Source organism: Papaver somniferum, chromosome 10, assembly GCF_003573695.1.
Source record: "Papaver somniferum cultivar HN1 chromosome 10, ASM357369v1, whole genome shotgun sequence".
In the NCBI taxonomy this organism is placed as follows: domain Eukaryota; kingdom Viridiplantae; phylum Streptophyta; class Magnoliopsida; order Ranunculales; family Papaveraceae; genus Papaver; species Papaver somniferum.
In genome coordinates, this window is record NC_039367.1 from 162,102,724 (window position 1) to 162,126,145 (window position 23,422).

At 39.0% G+C, this 23,422-nt stretch overlaps 2 protein-coding genes across 2 annotated transcripts; both read right to left on the minus strand.

Annotated features, from left to right (window-relative positions):
• Window positions 1–11,996: 11,996 nt before the first annotated feature.
• LOC113319528 (annexin D5-like) lies at window positions 11,997–15,021 on the minus strand. The gene is made up of 6 exons (XM_026567783.1): window positions 14,803–15,021; window positions 13,474–13,619; window positions 13,082–13,297; window positions 12,740–12,952; window positions 12,517–12,606; window positions 11,997–12,421 (listed from the first exon to the last, which is right to left on the minus strand). The coding sequence occupies exons 1-6, from the start codon at window positions 14,876–14,878 to the stop codon at window positions 12,224–12,226; spliced, it is 939 nt and encodes a 312-aa protein (XP_026423568.1). The 5' UTR covers window positions 14,879–15,021; the 3' UTR covers window positions 11,997–12,223.
• Window positions 15,022–15,891: 870 nt separating this feature from the next.
• LOC113318765 (annexin D5-like) lies at window positions 15,892–20,460 on the minus strand. The gene is made up of 6 exons (XM_026567006.1): window positions 20,212–20,460; window positions 18,723–18,868; window positions 18,333–18,551; window positions 16,820–17,032; window positions 16,637–16,726; window positions 15,892–16,326 (listed from the first exon to the last, which is right to left on the minus strand). Exons 1-6 carry the CDS (start codon window positions 20,285–20,287, stop codon window positions 16,129–16,131), a joined length of 942 nt encoding a protein of 313 aa, XP_026422791.1. The 5' UTR covers window positions 20,288–20,460; the 3' UTR covers window positions 15,892–16,128.
• Window positions 20,461–23,422: the final 2,962 nt, after the last annotated feature.

Here is a 23,422-nt window from a genome sequence, read left to right on the forward strand (position 1 = left end):
AAAAATACCTTTGGAAGAACGAGAAACTTCGATGCCCAAGAAGTATTGTAATTTTCCCAAATCTTTGATTGAGAAATAAGACGCGAGTCTGGATTTGAGAGAGGTGATGAAAATATTATCAGTACCGGTGATAATGATATCATCAACATAAATAAGGACAAAAATGGAAGTATTCCCTTTATGATAAGTGAAGAGAGAATTATCGCATAACGATTTTTGGAAACCTTCAGCTAGTAATACCGAAGAAAATTTGGCAAACCATTGCCTAGAAGCTTGTTTCAGCCCATATAAAGATTTTTTTAATCTTAGAACTTTGGAGGGACCCGCAGAACCTAAACCAGGGGGTAATTTCATGTATATTTCTTCATCAAGATCGCCTTGAAGGAATGCATTGTTGACATCAAGTTGATGAAGGGACCATCCTCGAATGGCAGCAATGGATAATAGCACACGCATAGTGACGAGTTTAGCAACTGGAGCAAAAGTGTCATAAAAATCAATGCCCTCTTGTTGAGTGTATCCTTTTGCCACTAGGCGAGCTTTATATCGTTCCACTGTACCATCGGCATGAAATTTAATTTTAAACACCCATTTACAGCCTATTGCCACTTTACCGGGTGGAAGATCAACCTGAATCCAAGTGTCGTTGGCCTGCAGAGCAAGAATTTCTTTGGCCATAGCTGCTCTCCATTTAGGGCATAGTTTGGCCTGTGAGTATGTTTTGGGTTCCTTCGTAAGGAGAACCTGAGCTAGGAAAGCTTTATGAGCTGGAGAAAATTTATCAAACGACAGATATTTAGTCATTGGATAAACCGAAGTGGAATTGGATTTCGGAAGATTGCAGTGATAATCCTTCAAGTACGAAGGTGCGGGCTTTGTACGATTTGGCCGTGAGGATGATATATCCGGCACAGGAGAAGCTGGTGATGAGGATGGAGGAGGAGAATGATTCGCAGTTTGCGAAGTAGAGGAATTGGTCTGCATCACAGAATTATCTTGCGATGGCATTTCGGCGGTAGATAAGGGATGTCGAGAATTTAAAAGGGAGTCATGTGCCACTGGGGCCGGGGATGGTTGTGAAATAGTAGAGGGTTGAGTAGAGTTATCTCCATTGGGAGTTAGAATGGAGTCATAGAACGCAAGATCAGAGTCGCGTGCATGATGGGTGATAGTTGAATGCGGAAGAGAACCAATATCATGAAAAGGAAAAAGTGTTTCATGAAACACAACATCTCTGGATATGTAAATTGTCTTGGAATCAAGGTCATATATTTTGTAGCCTTTCTGGTTGTAAGGGTAGCCAACAAAAATGCCCGGTTTAGCACGAGCATCGAATTTGTGAGACGGACGTGGATTGCGACCAAAACAAAGGCAACCAAAAACCCGTAAATGAGAATAAGACGGTAATGTGGACAATAGAATTTCATGAGGGGATTTGTGTGATAAGACGGGGGTCGGCATTTTGTTGATTAAATATGCCGCAGTCAATATGCATTCACCCCAAAATTGTAAAGGGACATTAGACTGAAAACGTAATGCACGAGCGACATTAAGAAGATGTCTATGTTTACGTTCGACAATTCCATTTTGTTGAGGTGTGTATACACAACTTGTTTGATGTAAAATACCATTCTGATGAAACCAAGACTGAAGTTCTTTAGATTTGAATTCAGAACCATTATCAGAACGAAAAGTTTGAAGTTGTGGAATAAATGTAGTATGAGTACCAGAAGTTATGGTAGCAATTTTGTGACCATATTGCCGAATCCCAAATTGGAAAAATTTCTGTAAACATACTAGAGTTTATGATTTGGCAACCATGAGATAAACCCAAGTGCATCGAGTATAATCATCAACCAAAGTGAGAAAATATCTGGCACCCGTAGAGGATGCCACGGAAAATGGTCCCCAAAGATCAGCATGAATTAACTGGAAAGCATAAGAAGAAGAAGAAGTACTTTTATTAAAGGGTAACCTTGTTTGTTTAGCCAAGGGACACACAATACAAGAGTGAATATTCTTGGAGTCAATGAAATTAAAAGTGGGAGATAAGAAACGAAAACAATCCTCACTGGGATGGCCTAAACGGCAATGCCACATATCCATTGGCCTCTTATTTGCAATAAAAGAAAAAACAGAAGGACGAAAGCTAAAATGATATAGGCCGGCAATGCGCCTACTCCATCCAATCTCCTGGTTCGTTTGAAGGTCCTGGAAGACACACGAATCATGAGAAAATTTAATACAACAATTGGTTGTTTTCGTTAATTGACTAACCGATATGAGATTGAACTTAAAACTGGGAACATGAAGGACGTTTAGTAATTTGATTTTAGGTGATAAATCAATATTACCAACATGAGTCACAGAGGTAAACGATCCATCTGGCAATTGGACTTCAATTGGTTTGTCAACCAACGCATAAGTATTGAAATATGATAAAGAAGAACATATATGGTGCGTAGCACCACTATCGACAATCCAAGTAGATAGAGAACAAGCCAATATTTTTGGCAAAGAGGGAAAAGACGGAAATATTGAGACAAAATTGCAAATTGGAGTTGTATGCATAAGGCAAAAATCCGCGTTGCACAAATGAGCAGAGGGGCACAAACAGTCGGTACCAGAGGTGCACAAACAGGCGTGAGCAGCAAATAATGAGGGACGGTTGATAGGAGACTTACCAGCGAAGTTGGCTGCTGGAGAAGGGACATCAGCGCTGTGTGGTGGAGCCAGCAGGTTGAGCAGTTGCTGGTACTGTTCGGCAGTGACTGCAGGGGCTGCTGGGAACGTGACACGCGCAGCTGGGAGCATGGCAGACGCGTTGCAGTGCTGTCCAGGAGAAGCGACAGCAGCTAAGGCGTGATTGGCAGCAACAGCAGCGGCTTTGGAGGGCTCGTTTCCGCCGTTGGTAGGGTAACCATGAAGCTTCCAGCACACCGGACGTGTATGGCCATGCCGATTACAATGATCGCAAAAGGGTCGTGGACGTTTGTTTCCGTTGGATTGGCTGTGGACAGGGCGAAACTGGGACGGATTGCGGTAGCTTCTATTGTTTGTGCGAGCAGCAGACAAAGCCGCAGAGTCAAGAAGAGGAATAGTAGCAGAGTTGAGGCCTTGTTGCTCTTCCTCTTGCGTGACGAGATTGTAAAGTTTCGCTGCTGACGGCAATGGTTCGATGACCAGAAGTTGACTGCGCAAGGCAGAGAAGCGCTCCTGAAGAACCTGTAAAAACTCCATAGCACGATGTTGGTTATGGTGTTCAAGGATGGACTTACCAGCATTACAGATGCAAGCAGTGGGAGGCCGAAAAGAATCCAATTGATCCCAAAGAGTTTTGAGTTGTGTGTAATATTGAGTAACAGTCTGGTGTTCTTGTTTCAAGGTTGAAATGGACTGTTTGATTGCATATAACTTTGTTGCATTGGATTGAGCAAAACGGCTCTTCAAATCCATCCACATCTCATGAGCAGTTTCGAAAGACATCACACTACGGCCAATTGCGGGTTCACAAGAATTGCAAACCCAACTGCCGACAAGATCATCGCAGCGTTGCCAGTACGGTATATCGGCTGAAATTTCTGGCTTAACAACTGTGCCATCGATGTAGCCAAGTTTGGCCTTGGCACTTAAGGCCTTACGAAAACCACGAACCCAAGTGGCATAGTTTTCACTTGTGAGAACGGGTTGATAAAGAATAGTGGTAGGATTGTCTGCTGGATGAACATAATAAGGACTAGAAGGATGAAGGTGAGGATTAGTATCAGAAGAACCTTTGTTATTGTTGCTGGTGTCAACAGAGTGATCAGGAATGTCTCCCATGGATGCTGTCAACTGATGTAGGAAACGTCGTTGATGCCTGACAATAGAGAAGCGTCACTGATGCTTGACTGGTGAAGAGGCGTCGCTGGTGCTGGACTGAGAGAGCAACGACCCTATTGCTTGACGATGGAGGAAATCGTTGCTGTTGCTTTTTTTTTTTTTTTGTGTTTGTTTGGTTTATAAACTGGTTGGAGCGATTTAGAAGATGGATTGGTTTGCTGTTGACGATGAAAGAAACTTCGATTTGCAAGGATATTTAGGCGAAGAAGAGGACCTAAAGAGAAACCTAGCACGAAGATACCATGAAGAAATCAAAGTTTGGAGACAGTGTTTATGGTTTTTCAACAGTGAATATTTTGTTTATTCTCATTGATATATATAGTGAAGTTTACAACAAAATAGGTTACAACAAATAGAGATATTCTAGGAAAGAACTATATTTACGTAAGACTAAGTTTAGGAAAGACCTAGTAAATTGGGAAACCTAGTAGACTAAGGAAATATAAGTAACAAGAATATATTTTCTCCAACATTATACCCATATTTATATTAACTAGGACTTAATATTTTGGCTAATGATATTATTTTAGTGCTTTTGTAGAAAGTACAAGAAAACATATTCACCCGAAAAATAACTGGCTAAATCGGAGGCTAAAGTGGTGTTTGCGACTAGAGGCATCATTGCCGCAGTTCATAATACCAAAGAAATTTGAAGAGAGATAAGTTGATAGTGAGCTGCAACGTTGCCGCACCAGCATCAGCCATTGCATCACTAAAAGGAAAAAGCTAAAGATAAAGAGCGACATGTCAAGCCCATTCATCACTATCTCATTTTGAGAATACTCTTTCTGTTATCAAACCAAAAGAGAGTATCGTTTCTTCTTGGCTTGCAGGCATGAACGGAGACGGAATCCAGTTACCTATCAACTGTTAATGAAGCTAATACGCAACTGGTGTTCGGATTTCATTTGTAGCAGCCGGGTGTACTTCTTAATACCCTTTAACAGCAACAATAATGGTTTTCTGGTGATCTACTACGATGTTGAAGGAGGCAAAAGCTAGGTACTGGAGTTGGTTGTGCGTGGCTGAGAGCTGTGGATAAAGATGTTATTGATTGAGTGTGTTGTTCTCATTCATAGCAGTGGAGCATTGCTCAGCCATTCAATAGCAAGAAACGGAAGTGGAGCTGTGAAGGAAGAAGAACCAGTGGTGGATGTACTGATTGTAAATGGGGTATTGACCGAGTCTGGACACATTGGGTGTGTATGAACCTAGGATTTACAGGTCAAGAAGGCTAAGAGGGGTTCGAAAACAAGCTCAGAGACTCCTCCTCATGCGGCTGAAATTGCCTGCAAACCGTCCGTGTAATTGCCTGAGTAAGAATTAGAGTTCGATGGGGTTTCTGTCCAAGTGAAGCTGCCGTTGTATTCAAGGTGTCGAATGTTCTAATGGCAGAAATGATTCCAGTTCCAAACGTGAATGGAGGGTCCTGCTGCCGTCACTTGGGTTGTTGAAATGAGAAATGCAAGGATTGGCTGAACTGGTTTGTGGTGGTCGTTTGGCTCAGTCTGATCGAGAAGCAGTTGCAGTCGACGAAGGAGCTGTTGTTGCTGCCATTGCAGCGAGACAAAGAGCCGGCAGTTGGTGTTACTTGGAAGGAGGACAGGAAGAGAGCTGATGCCATGATTTGAGCAGTGCAGGCAGTAGTAATGGAAGTGGTCGTTGAAGCAAAGAAGTGCAGGTGAATCTTATTGGCATGTGCTGCAGCCGAGTTGGAGTACGGCAATTTAGCCAAGACGGAAAAACTGGAGAATTCAGGCAACAAGGGTCTAATGGATTGGCAGGAAGAATCGCAGGTGCCTGGGATTGCAAACCGTTGGAGAAAGTGAGTAATGCTGTGGCCTGAGACTTAAGAAGTACAGGGAAGAACATGAGTGCTGGCTTATATGGCCTCTCTGGTGTTCGGTAATGAAGTAAAGGGCATTCAATGGGAGTGTGTTCTGAGATGGTGGCTGAAATCTGCGCGAGTTAAGAAGAATGAAGACTACAGCAAATTGGATTCATGAAGCTACTGTTCGTTCAAGATAATAACGACGAGAAGAATCAAGTTCCAGGAACTAATGGCTGTTGGAGTTGCAATAAGGAGATAACAATATGTTTGCATAATGGAGATGGTTGAGTCTTATTTCAACTGGCGTCTTAATCGCAGCAGTGAAGTTAGGGTCTGTGTTTGGCACTGCAATATTTCAGAGAATGGGGAATAGTTTTGTGGCCGGAGTATTGAACTGGAGATGCTTAGAGGGTCGCAGTGGACTGGGCCTTTGGGCAATACTTGTATGGTCCAAATGGTCTGTTAGGTCTAATCAAATTTTTCGCACGTACAGTATATAGGGATCAGACAGAAATAGAGAGGGGAGGCCGGTTGGGAGTTCTTTTGGGAGGTCGGCGGCCACAAAGCCGAAGAACAAGAACTTGAGAAGGAAACAGGACGGGCGCAGCTACAGACCCCCGGAGAAGGGTTTGCGTTCTTTTGTTTTTCATTTCCGTTTCGATTTGATTTGCGAGTGCGTTATTTCTATATGTTTATGGCTTTTGAGAAAGTCATGTAATGCTAGATTTTCGTAACTAGGGTTTATGTTGAAACCACATGGAGTTATAGGCTATTTTGCATTGAATAAAATTGAGCAAAAGACTATTATGAATTGAATAGATTAGCTCACGATTTTGGTTATTGATTTAATGATGATTTGTGTTGTTGGTTCACCAGTTTTGTATAACCTTTGCACATAATTAATGGGAAGCAAATTTTTTGTTTTGTTTTTTTTTGTCTATTTATTCGATATTTCATGCTTGGGTTAAATCCTGGGTATGCTTAGAATAGGCAAGTATTATTTGTTAACCTAAATTTAGTTTCGTAAAATTTTCTTGCTAACGCAATTTGATGGTGTATGCTTTAGTTTAGTCTCTTGATGTGCCATGCTTAAGGTGTCCCAGCGATTTTTGCGAGTCTAATACATATAATAGGTGATGTCAATAGAACGGATGATAAATTAATATTCATGAGTTATGTTTCATTTCAGTAACCGAATAGAAATAGTGGTGGATAATATGAACCCTGATTACCAACTTTTGCATTGGTCTCATTGATTAGTTTGATTTTATTATTTCGTTTTCAATTATAAAAATTCAAAAACATATTGTTGGTTAATCTTATTAAAGATATTGATTACAGTATTTCCACTGCTCTTCGTGGGAACGACCCGTACTTGTCCTTGTCTACTAGTTAGGCACCGTGCGATTGGGGTTATTATATATAGGCATTCCAGAATCCTATCATGCCTCAATTTACTTGTCCTTTTTGATTATTACTTGAATCTTGATATGACGAAAATTTCGCTATAGTTGTAATTCTATATTTCTTTTGCAGAGTCTGAAAAATTGCATCAGTCCACCATCTCTCAATTGAGATTTGATTTGGTCGAGGCCCGTAAAGAACGTGTGAAACTCTCCGTTGCACTTACCTCTTCTCGAGACCGAGTGAATAGGAGATGTTCACATCTTGATAACTTCATGGAGGTTGGCGTCAGAAATGCTGAGAAAGATGTCGCTCGTGGAGCTCACATTAAGTCTCAAGCTCTTGTGAACAAAATTCTCCTAGACAACTCACTTCCTTTGGTCAATGTGGCGCCTCTTGATATAAGCGATGACGAGAAGCTTTCTGAGCCTGATAGTGATTATGAACATGTAAGCGATGATGCGGAAGATATTGAAGTTCACCTTCAAGAGGATCAGTCTGAGAAGGACAAAGCTGAAGATCCAAGGTTTGGTGTCAATCCTGACAACGAAGTTAATGCTGAAGCTTCTTTGATTAACCAAAATGCACCTTCTAATGATGCCTAGATTTTCCCTTTCTTTGGTCTTTTATGTCTTTCCAAATGTATTTTGGTGTATTTGAAACATACTCTTGTTCTTAACATTCGTTTTTTGACAAGGAGTATAATATATCTTTTGTTTTAATTTCCATACTTGCCTCTTATTATATTCCTTGTAAGAAACATGTGGGTAATTCTGTGTGGCTCTTTCTCTGTTCATATCTCCTGCAAAACAATGTTAGTGTGAATTTTATTTTTTTCATGAGTTCTTATTGGGCCTCCCTAAGTAGAGGTCTTATTTTGCCTAATATATTACTTTGTTTCTGTGCGACGAGATCGCAGGCGGTCTTTACATTTTAGTGTAATGACCCATTGATCTCGCCTTATCATATTCTTGTATTATTTCCTATGCAGGTTTTATGTATGCGCAAATACGACAAGCCTTAATACCCCCGTGAGTAAAAGCCTCATAATATTTGCGTCTTTTGACACAATTCAGCTCCCTAATAGAGGGTACCGTCCTTATATTCCCACTGATTTCCCCTTCAAGGAAGCTTACCCCTACCGGGTTGGGATGGGCTCTTCCCATCCAATGATGCAACAATTAGTTGTTTTCGCGGCCTCTTATTCCTCCGCCGATATGGCTTATGGTTACAAGACCGCACCCTAAGTGGGGTTTCTTCAGACCGAGTGCATCATAGTCAAGACTTGTCAAGAGCCTCCAGGTACGCTCCAGACTCCCTAGGAACTCTTGACTCAACCGTGTACCTCGGCGCCTTGATCGATTTTCTGCACTCCTTAGGAGAGACCTTGTCACCTTAATCTTTCGATATAGGCGCCTCTCCTGGATGGGCTTTTATTTCACCCTAAATCTCCATGACTCGGGTTTCAGGGTCGATGTAGCTTTCCCCTGAGTCATGCTAACCAGTTTTCCCCAATTATGACGTGGGTTAGGTCTTATTATTGCTTCTTTTTTTATGCGAACTAGGGTGCACGCCACAATTGGATGCCTAGCCTCCCTAATTGTAGTCTTCACTTCTGTTGCGTTCTAATAAGGTCTTATTGCAAAGATTTCACTTATGTAACTTTTCTGGGTCGAATTCTATTCCTTCTTTGGATACAATATAACCTAATAAATTTCCCGACGCAACTCCGAAAATACACTTTTCTGGATTTATCTTGATGTTGAATTGCCGCATCTGTTCAAAGATTTCTCTCAAGTGGTCAACATGATCTTCAACTTTTTTACTCTTCACCAACATATCATCTACATAGACCTCCAATGTTGTGTGTATCCACTTTGAAAATACTTTTTCTACCATTCTTTGATATGTTGCACCTGCATTTTTCAGACCGAAAGGCATTTTTGTATAACAATATAATCCTCTGGGTGCGACAAAAGCCGTATGTTCTTGGTATTCTTCAGCCAAAGGAATTTGATTGTAGCCTTTATATCCGTCCATAAGTGAGAGCCTATCATTTCCTGATGTTGCTTCAACCATTTGCGGTATGTCTGGTAATGGAAAGTTGTCCTTCGTACATGCCTTGTTTAAGTCACTAAAGTCGATGCAAATCCTTATTCCATTATTCTTCTTTGGCACAACCACCATATTTGCTATCCAATCTGCGTATTTTGCTGGCCTTATTATTTCTGCTTCAAGCATCTTCTGTAGCTCTTTTTCTATTTATGGATGGTATGTGGTTGCTATCTTTCTTATCCTTTGCTTGAACGGTCGTGCGTTCTTGTTGGTATCCAATTTGTGGCATGCGATAGAAGGATCTATTCCTGGCATTTCGTCCATACTGCATGCGAAAATGTCTTTGTATTCACGTAAGATACTGATCCTTCGCTCTTCCTCTTCTTTGCCTCTCTTTGTTCCAATTTTTAATATCTTTGGATCATCCTTTTTTCCAATATTTATATTTTTTGTCTGCTCTGTTACGGTAAAATTCGCTTTTGGTTCTCCTAGTGGTGTTGGTTCTTTTATTTTGTGTATTGGTGCACCCTCTTCTTCTGGAATTTCACTTGGTATTCCTTTTCCTTCCTGTGGTCTTATCATGTATATTCTTAATTCTTCTTCCTTCCTTAGCTCTCTCGCTTTTCTCCACCGATATTTTCGCTTCTTCGCGCGTCCTTCATAATTCTTTACATCTATCTGACCGCAAATATTCGCACTCCTTGTATCTCCTTTAATTTCTCCTATTCCACTTGGTATTGGGAATCTCACACATTGATGGAGAGTTGAAGGGACGCCTTTTATCGCATGCACCCATGGTCTCCCCAATAGCATGTTGTATGGTGAATCTATATCGACCACGTACAATGTTATTTGCGTTTCTATTTCTCCCAACAGTATTCACATGGTTACTTCACATTTTGGTTTTGTTATAGTTCTGTTAAAACCTTGAATATTGTATGTAGAACGTGTCATATCCGCGTCCTTGTATCCCATGCCTTTGAATGCATGATAGAACAAAATATCTACTGAACTACTTGTGTCCACCAAAGTTCTGTCTATCGCCCACTCTTCTGATTCTTTCATTCCTTCATCTTTTTCTTTAATTTCGCTCTGTGGTTATTGTAATCACCAAAGGATCTGTTTTGCTTAAGTTTTCTTCTGAGATCTCGTCCACTGCAAACGTTATCTTTCTCTTTTCCCATTCCTGTAAAGGAGATTTTATCTACCGTCATGATCTTCCTTCCTTCATAATCACGTTTGTGTATTCTTCCTGTTATTCCTGCGTGAAAATCTGCATCAGAGATACTCGTTTTAATTGTTGAATTACATTGTACACTTCTGCCTCCTCCTTTCGTTCTGACTATCCTTATTTCCTCCATAAAATGATTGTTGTTCCATCTTTGTTTTCTTTTTAACAAATGAAAGAAAATTTGTCCCTTAAAGACCTAAAAACTTGAACAATGAAAATTGGTTTTCTGAGACTGAAACTTCTGGTGGAATTTTTCAGATCTGAATTTCTAAAACTCTCAAAGATTTCTAATGAAAAAGTGATTAACTATGAAGAATCCAAAACTTGTTTTTACAGAAATTCACCAACAAAGTATATAATTCCGAGTTGTTTTCTAGCGCCAAAATGTAGTTGTGGGAAATCTCACAACCACACCCTAGATGAAATGTATAGAACAATCTAAGTAATCTCCATAAGAATCACAAGAACATTCATTAAAATCTTTAAATTAAATACAAAGACATAAAGAATCCTAACTTACTCTCCAAACAATCTTTCTCTCTCCTAAAATCTTGTCTAAGCTCTCCAAAAAATCTCTCTCGGATACAAGGTCGCTCGACTCCTTATATAGGAGTTTACATAGTAGATGACAGCTAATAAAGCCTTTATTTTCGGATTTGGCGTGCGTTATTAACGCACGCTTACATTGACTCTTCTCGCACGTTCTCTTAATATCAGATAACTCTTCACACTTTACGCGTGATTAAGCTGACGTCATCTGATGCGTCATTTCAGATATGTTGTATGCGGTTATCTTCGCTCATTCTTGATGGTCATTACTTCGCATATCGGATAGGGGTGCGATATTTTACTCCTACAATTCATCATAAGCGAAATTGAACTTGTGAAAATTTACCAAACGTTTTGCAAGCAAGAAGAGAATTTTCCGAACTTGTGAGAATCTGAGAGATACTCGGTGTTCGTCGGATATAGCGACCAATCCCTTCCTAAATGGACGGAAAGATTATGAGAATGACAAAAGCCAAAACGCAAGAGAAATTAAAAAGAAGAATGCGTCACATTTCAAAAACTCGGACTCACCCAAATACCAAATGTCACTGCTTCTCTTGGTCCTTAACCAATTTATTGGTAGTGTTTGAACCGTTTCTTTTTAGATATCGATGTGTTCTTTGGTTAGAATCTCTTGGCCAACAGTTACTTAAAGTAAAGTTTTTCTTTTAACTTGCATCTCTTTGGCCAAACGCTGAAATAGGTGGACAGGTCCATCAAGTGAATTTTAATGCCACGTGGCAGGCTATTATTGAAGAAAACTTGATAATTACTGTGAGGACGCCACATCGGCAAAAATTATTCTGCTTTAAAAAAAAAAAAGAAAAAAAGATCGATCTTTTCTTTTTCTGGAAGCTCAACGCATTGGAGATGCATTTAACCTGAGGGTCTCTACTGTGGAAAAACCCATTGGTGTCAATGATGTGAACCACAAGGCCTCAGCCGCAGCAATCTCTTGTTTTAGAGCAAAACTGGAAATTTAAGGGGCATTGCAGGAGCAGAATCCATGATGTGACTGATATAAAATAATTGAAGACAGTGAGAATACACACAAAAGAGCAAAAGACTTCACTAATCAAACATCAGGCTGAGTTCAGTTGCACATTCAAACTAATAATATTGTTCAAATGTAACCAAATTACACATAGCAAGAAACTAAAATTAAGGATCCATTCTTTACAAGCATATGCTGTGCAGCATTTCACAAATATTTACTCTACCACAATACCGTACCTTGATAGATACCTTATTTCCTGCCTCTAAATTCACGTCTAAGAACCTACAAGAGAAAGCATAAAGGTTCTATAATGGCTTGACGTCTCGGAATGAATTGCATCTGCCAATGTCTTGTGGAATTTCTTGCGGTATTCAGCTTTTATATACAGCATGTCAATCTCGGTCCTTGTCACAACAATCCTTATCAGTGTGCTGTCGGTGGTTCCCAGTCCTTTCATTGACTTATACAGTTCCTATAGAAGTGTTTGAGAAGGTTACTAATAGCATAGTTTTAAACCAAAGAGAAAGGACGAACTAATAATAAAAAGATGAACAATACAAGACATACCTTTGCAAAGTACTTAGCAGGGTTCTCTGCACATTTTAGAATAGTCAACAGACCAAACTCGAATTTTCCAGACGTTTCACTCTTAACAGCCTTCAGGACGAAAATTTCATTTGTGGAACAAAAATGTGAATACGAATAAAATTTCATTGAAAGATCTAGTCGGAGAAAGCAGGGAGAATTGGACACAGAATGAAATCCGATTGACAACACATAATTTATGTACCTTTTTAAGTGACCCATATATGTTTCGATAAGCAGCACTAATAGCAGCCAAATGTGCCCTACTTGCTCCACTGAAAATCTGGATGAAGGTCTTTTCATCGGTTCCTAATCTCTTCTCTCCAGCTTTAAACAAAGATTTGGAATCTCTCTCAACCATTGCTCGATCAGTTTCAAGACCTTCATATCTGACAGTATTTATGTACGCAAGCAACAACTACAAGACAGAATTTTCCGCCAGTGCAAGGTTTTAGACAACTTGTTGAATAAAAAAATCATATGGTGAAGTACAGTTGTGTTGTGTGTATGTGTGTGTGTGTGAGAGAGGGAGAGAGAGAGAGATGACCTTTTTATGATCCCCGGTTGTTTGCATTTTGATATCGTACTCAATTCGAGAGCCAAATTTCGAGTAGTATAACTGCTTAATCGTTTGGAGCTGACTTGGTGTGCGAGAACATATCACTTCAGTTGCAGCTTGGAGATTTATAGACACTGTTAATGCCTGCCTTAATATTGTTGCATCTCGTCCTGCTGGGTCATGCATCCAAAGCAGAACAGCAGTCTAAAATACGCAGAGGGAAAAAGAAAAAAAAATTTAGTTCGTCATTCAAATCAAGAACTGCTTGCAACAACTTCATTTTTATTCTAATTAGCACAAAAACATAGTTCAGAACCAACATTATAACACCACCAAAAGTGAGCTTCTTAAACATCCTAAATTCCTAACCATTTCAATACCTTGGTATGGCCACTAAGTTCTGACGAAAGACGGCTAGTGAGTTCCTCATGATACATATTCTTGTACTCTTGTTGGAGGAAAGCACGCTGGGTTGCATCCCGATGAGAAAGGATATTGACAACTGTGGCTGTATCGCAACCAAATCCTGGACATATAAAACCCCCATAAGTTCACAGCCCAAGACACATCCTAAGAAAAAAGATTATACTTGGAGATAACAACTTTCGAAATCAACCATATCCTAACAAAATGTCGTGGTCTTAATAACCAAAATGCTGGTATTCTGAAAAAGAATCTGGCCTTATCAGCTGCAATCATGTACATTCATCCAGGTGGTCAGATAGATAACTAGATGAACCCTAGTTGCTGTAAAAAACAAGAATGACAATAACAACTACGTAAACCGTAAAATGACTGGTCAATGCAACATTCATCCATCTCTATAGACTCAGTCATTTTAAGAGTATGCTTCAGTGAGGGACAATAATATGCATGGAGATCATGTCACCAAATTCTAGCCATTTATCAGGTCATCACTATGCACCCTCACCAAAACTCGATTCAATCTCCTAATCCAACAACAGAAAGACAGAAACACATCTAGCAGATCCCAATTTCAAGCATGCATTCATCAATTTCTACACCACAAAAGTATGCTATAACAAAAACATGAGCTTGTAGATTCGGCTCTTAGCTAATGCAACTTAGGTTCTTGAATCAAAATGAAACAAAATGTTCATTACAATGAGCGAGGGATGGTAGTGTGTCTATATTTATGTCATGTCATATAATTTCCATATCCAACAACAGAACCACACAAACGCATCTGTATGAACCTTACATGTTACACCGACCCTACATTCATGATTCATCCATTTCTATATCCTAAGTGTATGCTACATTTAGTGAGGGACAATAATGTACATGTACATGCAGATGTACCCAACCCCGACCCTACATTCATCCATTTGTAAAGCATAGCTTCTCGCTACAGTGAGCGAGACACGCATTATCAGCCCGCCATCCCAGCACGGCACTAAAACTTATACCCGCACCAAAATTGACTCGATTTTTCTCACAATTCGTTCAGAATCAAATCAAACTGGTGACCTGAGCTCAAACATCCCTTAAAATTACAGTAAAAAATGACCTACTGAAGTTACCTAATTCTACAACCATCAAAACAAAACAACCCATAGGAGTTAAGACTTGGCTGATTGCATGAAATTAATTAGCAAACAACACAAAAATTAAGCTACTAATACCAGAATTCAAGCTCTGCAAGTATTAAAAAACTCTTAGAAAGGGTGAGAAAGGAGGAGAAGTACCTTTGAAAGCTCGGTAGAGTTGGGTGGCGTCTTCTCGAGGTGATTGCAACACAGGAGGAACCATTAAACTCGACATGATGATGACGTTGATAATAATCAAACTTTTCTAAAATCTTCTTCTTCTTGATTTGAAATCACTAGATTGGAAATATGTTTTGACGGAGTAGGAAAAGAGAAATCCTCTTCTTTACTTTTACTGATGATGAGAATGACTCTTGAGTCTTTTTCTTGGGTTATAACGGGGATTGAGTTTGGGTTTGTTGCTGTAGAAAGCATAATCATCACATGTGTCTCTTTACTAGAGGACCAAGTAGGACCCATCTGAGGTGGCGATTACTATTCCCCGAGTCATTAATTTTCTAAAGTTTACTGGCTTTTTGGCTAGCTTTCCTTTGGTACCCGACACGACACGACACATGATGAGGACTAACCAGGGCCCAACTAGCACCCTTACCCGGACAATTTTTGCTTTTTCATAGACCCAATAAAATTAAAAGTGTCACTTTTTCTGGGATAGAGGACTGCTGTGGATTGGTAATGGAGAACAGTGAGCATATGCATATGCGAAAATGCTTCCATGACACATACGGGTGTATTTAGATGGTGTATAAAACCGGTAGATGGGAAGCAGCTTCGGAACATATGAGCTCCACACAATCATGTCAACAGAGAAATCTTTCTGTTCAACCACTCTTTTATCTCCAGATATTTTAGTGTTTAAAGCAGTCCTAGTAGGGTATATAGTTTGGTGCAAGTTATTATGGTTTAACAGCTCTTTAATCTTTATCCAAACCCATAAATAAAATATATCTTCTTGACCAACAACGCGGATTTTGCGACCAACTGACACCCATTACACCTATTTCATGCGACTGCGTCAAGGTATCAATTTGTTTATAAGAAAAGAAGCAAAGTCTTTCAGTCTTACAAGTTTCACTTTGTTGACATATTGCAGACTAGATCTAGATGTGCACCCAAGTTTCTGGGATTATGCACTTAATGCGGGTGATAGCACAAATCTGTTTTATGCACCTCTATTTTAACCAGATTTTCTCCTCACATGTTTTTTCTTTGATAAATAAAACCTAATTAAGAAAAGGGATTAACCTTTCGTTAGTTAATTGATTAATATTACCAGTCTGATTTAGTGCACGTGAAATCTTGTCAAATTACAGTCAGAAACAAAAATCAAGAAAATCCATTGTTTTACAAGCATGTAGTAAACAATCAGCAGCATTTCAACAATTATTTACTACTATAATAATACCTTGTACCTTTGCACACCTTCACTTCTCTCTTTCCCACCCTCCTTTTAAGTTTTCACGTCTAAGAACCAACGAGAGAAAGCAAGAAGGTCCTGTAATGGCTTGATGTCTCGGAATGAATTGCATCTGCCAAAGACTTGTGGAATTTCTTGTGGTATTCAGCTTTGATATACTGCATGTCAATCTCGGTCCTTGTCACGACGATCCTGACAAGTGTACTGTCAGTGGTTCCCAGTCCTTTCATTGCTTTATACAGTTCCTACAAAAGTAGTATTTTGGAGGGTTACAAAAAGCATAATTGGAAATTGTAAAAAATGATGCAATCCATTCGGTAGAGCACGATCCAAGGATTAACCAGTCACAGAAGAAGTCATTACATGTCGTCCCATCGCAAGTTTGATGGAAATCAACACTAAAATGTTTACAGTGTTGTGTTCCAACTACTAATGGGGCTAGAGGTACCGGATTAGCTGAGTTTTGGTGAGTCTTAGATGAACGGCCTAAGTGAAATATATATCCAAAGACAAAAATGAACACCTAACAGACAGCTGAACAACTAGAAGGCGTACATTTGCAAAGTACTTAGCAGGGTTTTCTGCACATTTTAGAATAGTCAACAGGCCAAACTCAAAATTCCCTGAAGTTTCACTCTTAACAGCCTGCAATACGAAAATTCAATTAGTGAAGCAAAAATGTGAATAAAAATGAAAGACAAAGGGGATGAAATCTGGTTCAGGACAATGAATACATACCTTTTTAAGTGAACCATATATATTTCGATAAGCAGAACTAACAGCAGCCAAATGTGCCCTACTTCCTCCACTGAAGATGTGGATGAAAGTCTTTTCATCAGTTCCCAGTTTCTTCTCTCCAGCTTTAAACAATGATTTCGCATCTCTCTCGACCATTGCTCGATCAGTTTCCAGGCCTTCATATCTTACAGTATTTATGTACGCAAGCAGCAACTACAAGACAGAATTATGCGCCAGTGTAAGGTTTAGTCTTTTAGATAGATCCCTCGACAGTAAATATTAGTAGCTATAATTGTGAGAAACTGAATAATCAATACAGAACGAACAAATAAAATGTAGCTGGTGGACATTTTCAAATTATTTACATACGGAATTTCCTCTCCTAAGGATATTAAATAAAGCACCATCTATTGAAACAAAATATGCAACCAATCAGTTCAGCAGAAGTACAGTATTGGCACACTCTTTCCTTCTGGGTTGACAGACAACTTTGAAACACACAAGGAACCAGGCTAATTAGGTTTTATGAAGCAAACCAAATCACAAAAACTGAAATCACATTAAAGAGATGTGTCTTTAGAGGCTAGCCAAAAACAATTTTGACATTGAAGCCACTTTTTCCATCTTCAAATACATCGCACTAAGAGACAACCATATATTTTCTACAGAATACTGTAGGGTTGAAAACCATGAAACACTCTTGGGATTTTCACTTCCACTCCAGCCACAGATAAAGAATTTACTTGTCAATTGGTTTTCAAAGAGCATAATGGAGCAAGAATTTAGGAGATGCCGTGACATGCAATGTGGGCTCTGTTGTGCAAAGCAACTAAGAGGATTCAAGGGACATTCTGATTAAAATGGGTACAATCTGAAGCGGTTTGGACAACACATCCCCTTAAATTTTGAATTATGTAGGCTGTCAAATAACAAATAGGGGTCAATTCTGGTGGTTCCCTATACCGGGTCACTATTTCAGAGACCAGAGGATGGCAAATAATAAACCTTGTTCCTTTCTTACTGCCAAAATAAATATACGGCTACATGATTTTCCTTGGCAACACAGCTAATTTTTAAATTTATTTATCACCATAAAACAATATCTACGTATCTTCAGGATGAAGCATCACCAAGAGCTACTGTATCTTTCAAAATGAAAAAGTATAATACCTGAAACAGTTTAATAGTTATCCATTTAGTGAGGTAAACCAAAATCGGGTTAGTTATTGTGTTTATTTCAAACACCATATCTATTAAACTGTTCATAAATGAGAAATGTATGCTCCCTAGCCACCATTGTGAAGCAGAAGTGTCTATAAACTGCGAGCCTTTCGTTTTCTTAAATCATCAAGACTTGGCACGATGACTGTAAATTCTAAGCAGCAGACCTCACACAAATATGAGAAAAGTATAGGTTTATGGAGATCAGTATACGAGGGTAAGTATGGTTGTACTATGTACGTGTGTTTGTGAGAGAGAGAGAGAGAGAGAGAGAGAGAGAGAGAGAGATGACCTTTTGATGATCCCCGGTTGCTAGCATTTCAATATCCCGTTCAATATGAGCACCAAATTTCGTGTAGTATAACTGCTTAATTGATTGAAGCTGACTTGGTGTACGAGAACATATCACTTCAGTTGCAGCTCGGAGATCAACCATATCCCCAGTTAATGCCTTTCTTAAAATTGTTGCATCTCGTCCTGCTGGATCATGCATCCATAGCAAAACAGCCGTCTAGAACATGCATTACACTAATTAGTATGGAAGAGAGAAAAAGAAACCAGTTTACAGTTTAAGCATTGCAGCAACTTTTCATTTAATTGCAATTAGCACAAAACATTGTTCTGTACCAAAGTCATGGCAGTGAAAAATGAGATGCATAAAATATTCTTCTAACTCCAATACCTTGGTGTTGCCACTAAGTTCTGAAGAAAGACGGCTAGTGAGTTCCTCGTGATACATATTCTTGTACTCTTGTTGGAGGAAAGCGCGCTGAGTTGCATCCCGATGAGAAAGGATATTGATAACTGTTGCAGTATCGCAACCAAATCCTGAATATATAGAATACTCATAAGTTCACAGTGCAGATGACATCCTAAGAAAAAAAGGTATGCTTCGATATAACAACTGTTGAAGTCGACCACCTACTACCAGTTGTGGTTTTAGTCCCCCCAAAACACTAGTCTTTCTGGAAGACAACTGGAATTGCAACTGTTATCTTGAACATTCATACAGTACAAGTGGTCGAATAGATTACTAGATGAACCCTAGTTGCTATAAGCAACAACAGAACTACATGAACCTTAAATTGAGTGGTCGACCATATATTCACCCATCTCTACAGTGTAATTAATGTGAGTATATTCACACAGTGAAGCGGTTGGATCAACGTGAGAATTAATTGATTAAGTAAGACGTAACTAGTCAAGCTTGGCAGTTGCCTTAATTAACATATACTCCAACACTGTTAAGAGGTACCAATTTCATTTGGTGTTGTGTTTCGAGGTGAATGCCCACATGGATTTAACATTGTTACACAACTTGTGTAACTAAGACCAATTTGCAACTGCCAAGCTTGACTAGATTAATACTCACATTGATCTAACAGAACTACATTGAATACTCACATAGTAAGAGTATGCTACAGTGACAATGGACAGTAGTGTGTCTGTCTAATTTTATCCATTTAGCCGCTCATCACTAAAACAAGCACCCTCACCAAAACTAGATTCAATTTCCTAACCCAACAACAGAACAGCAGAAGCACATTGATATGAACCTTACGTCGACCTTGCATTCACCATTTCTACAGCACAAGTATACACTACACAAAAATCTGTATGTAATCTGTAAATCTTATTGCACCCACACCAAAATTGAATCAAACAGTAGCTAGCTTCCGGGCACTACCCACACCAAAAATGACTCAATTAGGATCAAACCAGTGACTTCAAACCTCGAGAATAAAAATACGAAATTACTATAAATAGACAAAAATGGTCTACTAAGGTTCAACTTCATAGTACAACAACAACAGAAAGATCGGAGAAATCCAGATAAACTTTACATTGGCCCTACATTCATCCATTTCTACAACACAACACAACAATCTGTATGTAATTTGCAAACCACATCACCAAACATTGGCCTCCCAGCATTAAAACTTGCACCCACGTCAAAATTGACTCTCAATTAGGAGGCGTAATCGAACTCGTGACCTCAAACCAGGCCGATACAAGAAAAAATACTATAAATAGAAAAAAAATGATCTACTCCAAAATTCTACAAGGAGTCATGGATCAAACAACTCGCATACACAAAATTGGGAGTCTAAAAGATAACAGAAAAATCCACAAAATCAACCAACCAAAACCAAAACTGGAAAATAGTATACCTTTGAAAGCACGGTAGAGCTGGGTGGCGTCATCTCGAGGTGATTGTAACACAGGGGGAACCATTAAACTCGCCATGATGATCAACAAGATCTTCTTCTTCTTCTTCTTCTGGTTGAAATTAATCTCCGGATCCTAATTTGTTTGACGGAGTAAGCAAAGAAAAGAAAAGAAATGGTATCTTCTTCTTCTTTCAAGACTTTAACTACACTGGAGAGTTGAGACCAGTCTTTGGGGAATAACGCGGATAGAATACGGACAGAGTTTGGTTGGTGCTGCTGCATTAACATCACATGTGACGTTATAGTGGGACCTATCTGACGTGTTTCTTGGGGGATTAAGACTTAATATTCTATAGTCCAAAATAAATACCCATCTGACGTGTTTCTTAGGAAGTATCTTCATTTTGACGCACAATGTTAACGAGGTTATATTTCATATTTAAATCTCCATTTTTGATTTAATTTAGGGAGTTATGTAATTAGAGTCATGATTCTAAACATGGAGGGTAATGGGACCATCAGTTAAATAATCAACCAATCAGAAATTAATGTGATATATCCAGTCATTGGAGGAGTGTGAACAGATTTGGCTCTCTTTTCTTCTCACCTACAATGGGGACACAACGCCTAGAGATAGAAGGAGAAGAGTTGGTCTTCGTGGGCCACCGGAGACCTACCTTGTGGGGATTATAAGTTGAGTTATCTGTAGTTTTGTCCATCACCTCTACTAGGGATTTACTTTCACGTCCAAATACTAGAGCAGCTATAAAGATTATCCGTATTCCTTGTTGGGAGATATTTCGGGACAAAACCCGATTCGTCTAGCGCTACTAGTTTATTTGCCTAAAGAAAAATGAAATAAAAAAAGGTATTTTCTGCCTTCTAGGTTTTACGCTTTTATTTTGTTGACTCGTATTTGAACTGCTTTTAAATCTCCTCCGGCATACGGATGTGTGCCTTGAAAATAGGTCCTTGTATTTTTGTCTCTATCATGTTTTCTTCGGGAGAAAGCCAAAGCCAAAGTCAAAGTCAATCTAGTTTGACCGAAAATATAAGGGTTTTTTTCACATTTAAATGCTAGAGCAGCTTTAAAGGCCATCCGATCCGAAAATATTTCCGGACAAAACCGGTGCTTCTAGAATTACTGGTTTATTGCCAAAAGAAAAAGGAAAAAGAAAGTCTTTAATTTTTTACCTTTCAGGTTTTACACTTTTAATTTGTTGGCTCGCTGTGGAGTCAGTGAACTGGATGAGCACAGTTACGAGCCTGACCAAAGGCCAAACAGGTTTTGCCGCATGACGTAGTGGGAGCAGAGTTCACTGACTCCACACCGAGTCAACAAAGTGAATTGGACTTGTACATGTGTGGGCTTTCGTTGGAATTTGTTTCATGTGTTGTAATTTTCCTCACCTGTTATTGCTTTTTCCTAGGCAAGCAAGTAGTATGGGTATGTGATTAAAACCAAATCTAGTAGTTTTAGGAACATTTAGCGTCAAAGAGCCGTATGACACGTAAAAAATCGGAAAATGGGTCATTTGTCCAAATATTTTTAAATCACGGTTCAAATGGACGAGTAAAAAGTAGTTTGGGTGAAATGACCAAAAAAAAATAGTAAGGATGAAACTGGTTTCATTCTAGCTTAGATTTAAAAAATAGTAAGGATGAAACTGGATACATCCTGTGTAAATTAAAAATAAGACAAAATATTTGAAAAATGCGCACGATGAAACTGGTTACATCCTGCCTATTTTTACATTTTTGGCCATTTAAACAGTATCAAAATCTAATTGTCCATTTTATCCAGGAATTGTTGGTTTTGGTCTTTTTTAACCAATTTTGTGTAAAAAAATGTTATTTTATAGAGAGAAATGTAAGGTTAGTCATGGGCACCAGCGGATGGTGAATTGGCAGATCATGATGCGTCTACCTGGAGTTAATCGATTTGCAATTTCTTTCCCTTCCACTCGTAGGCGATACTAGTTGTATCGCATGGAAGAAAAATTGCATAGTTTCGGACACCACACGGCTTCTTTTGTTTTTTAATGAACGGGGAATACAAATATATTTCAAGGAGTTGTAAGTAACGCATGGTCTTACAAAACACTCTAACTCTTGCAAAAGAAGGGCACAAACGCGTGGGTTTAATATATATTGGAGGTTCATTTAAGGTACTGCATTAAACATTTCCTCGGTTGAAGTTTAACAGATCGCTGTTATGAATTCCAAGTAATGGTTGTTGGTATTCAATTACAATAAACCACATTAAGGAATTATCATGTGTCTCTGTGGACAAAAGTGAAGCAAGAGACCTGAGAAGAAGGGAAAACCGAGAATCACATATCCCAATTCCCAAGGCAGCTTCTCACGTAGCTATAGTTGAGGCTGCAGATTTTTCTAATATAATGTTTTTTTGGTTGACTGGAAACTAAGTCTTCGAAATCAAATAAATGATGCAAGATTTTATTATAAGAACCCATTCTAAATCATTAGTTGATGATTATCCATAAACTAAAACTCTTCTCTTCAAAAATGTCGCAACGAGTAAAAGTTTCCGCTATAACTTCGCTAGTGTTGGCATTACCGTTAGTTTCATCTTACAGTGTTGTTCTTTTTGCATATGGTCCTTCCACTAAAACGAAACAATCTTCAAAATTAGCAGGCATAGAACAAGAAGTAAATGCTCTTTTGGAGTGGAAATCTACCCTTGTTAACAAGAATCATTCTCTCCTGTCTTCTTGGAAGATAAATCCTGCTGCGAGTATAAGGAGTCCATGCAAGTGGTATGGAATCACTTGTAACACCGAAAGAAGCATCGTGATATTGAATCTAACAACTTTGGGCTTACAAGGTACGCTTCATGATTTCAACTTCTCTTCTTTCTCCAACTTTGTTAGTCTTGAATTGAGCAACAATGAACTCTTTGGAGCTATTCCATTCCAAATAAGTAATCTTCCAAGACTCGAAAACCTTGATCTTTCCAACAATAAACTTTCTGGACATATTCCACCAGAAATAGGTTCTCTCCCAAGTCTGCTATTTCTAACTTTATCCAACAACAATCTCAGTGGTTCAATCCCCACTTCCTTAACAAATTTGAGTGCCCTCGAAATTCTTTACCTATATGGTAATCAACTTTCCGACACCATTCCTCAAGATATAGGAAGGCTACGTTCTCTTACAAACCTTCAGCTGTCCAGAAACAATCTTACTG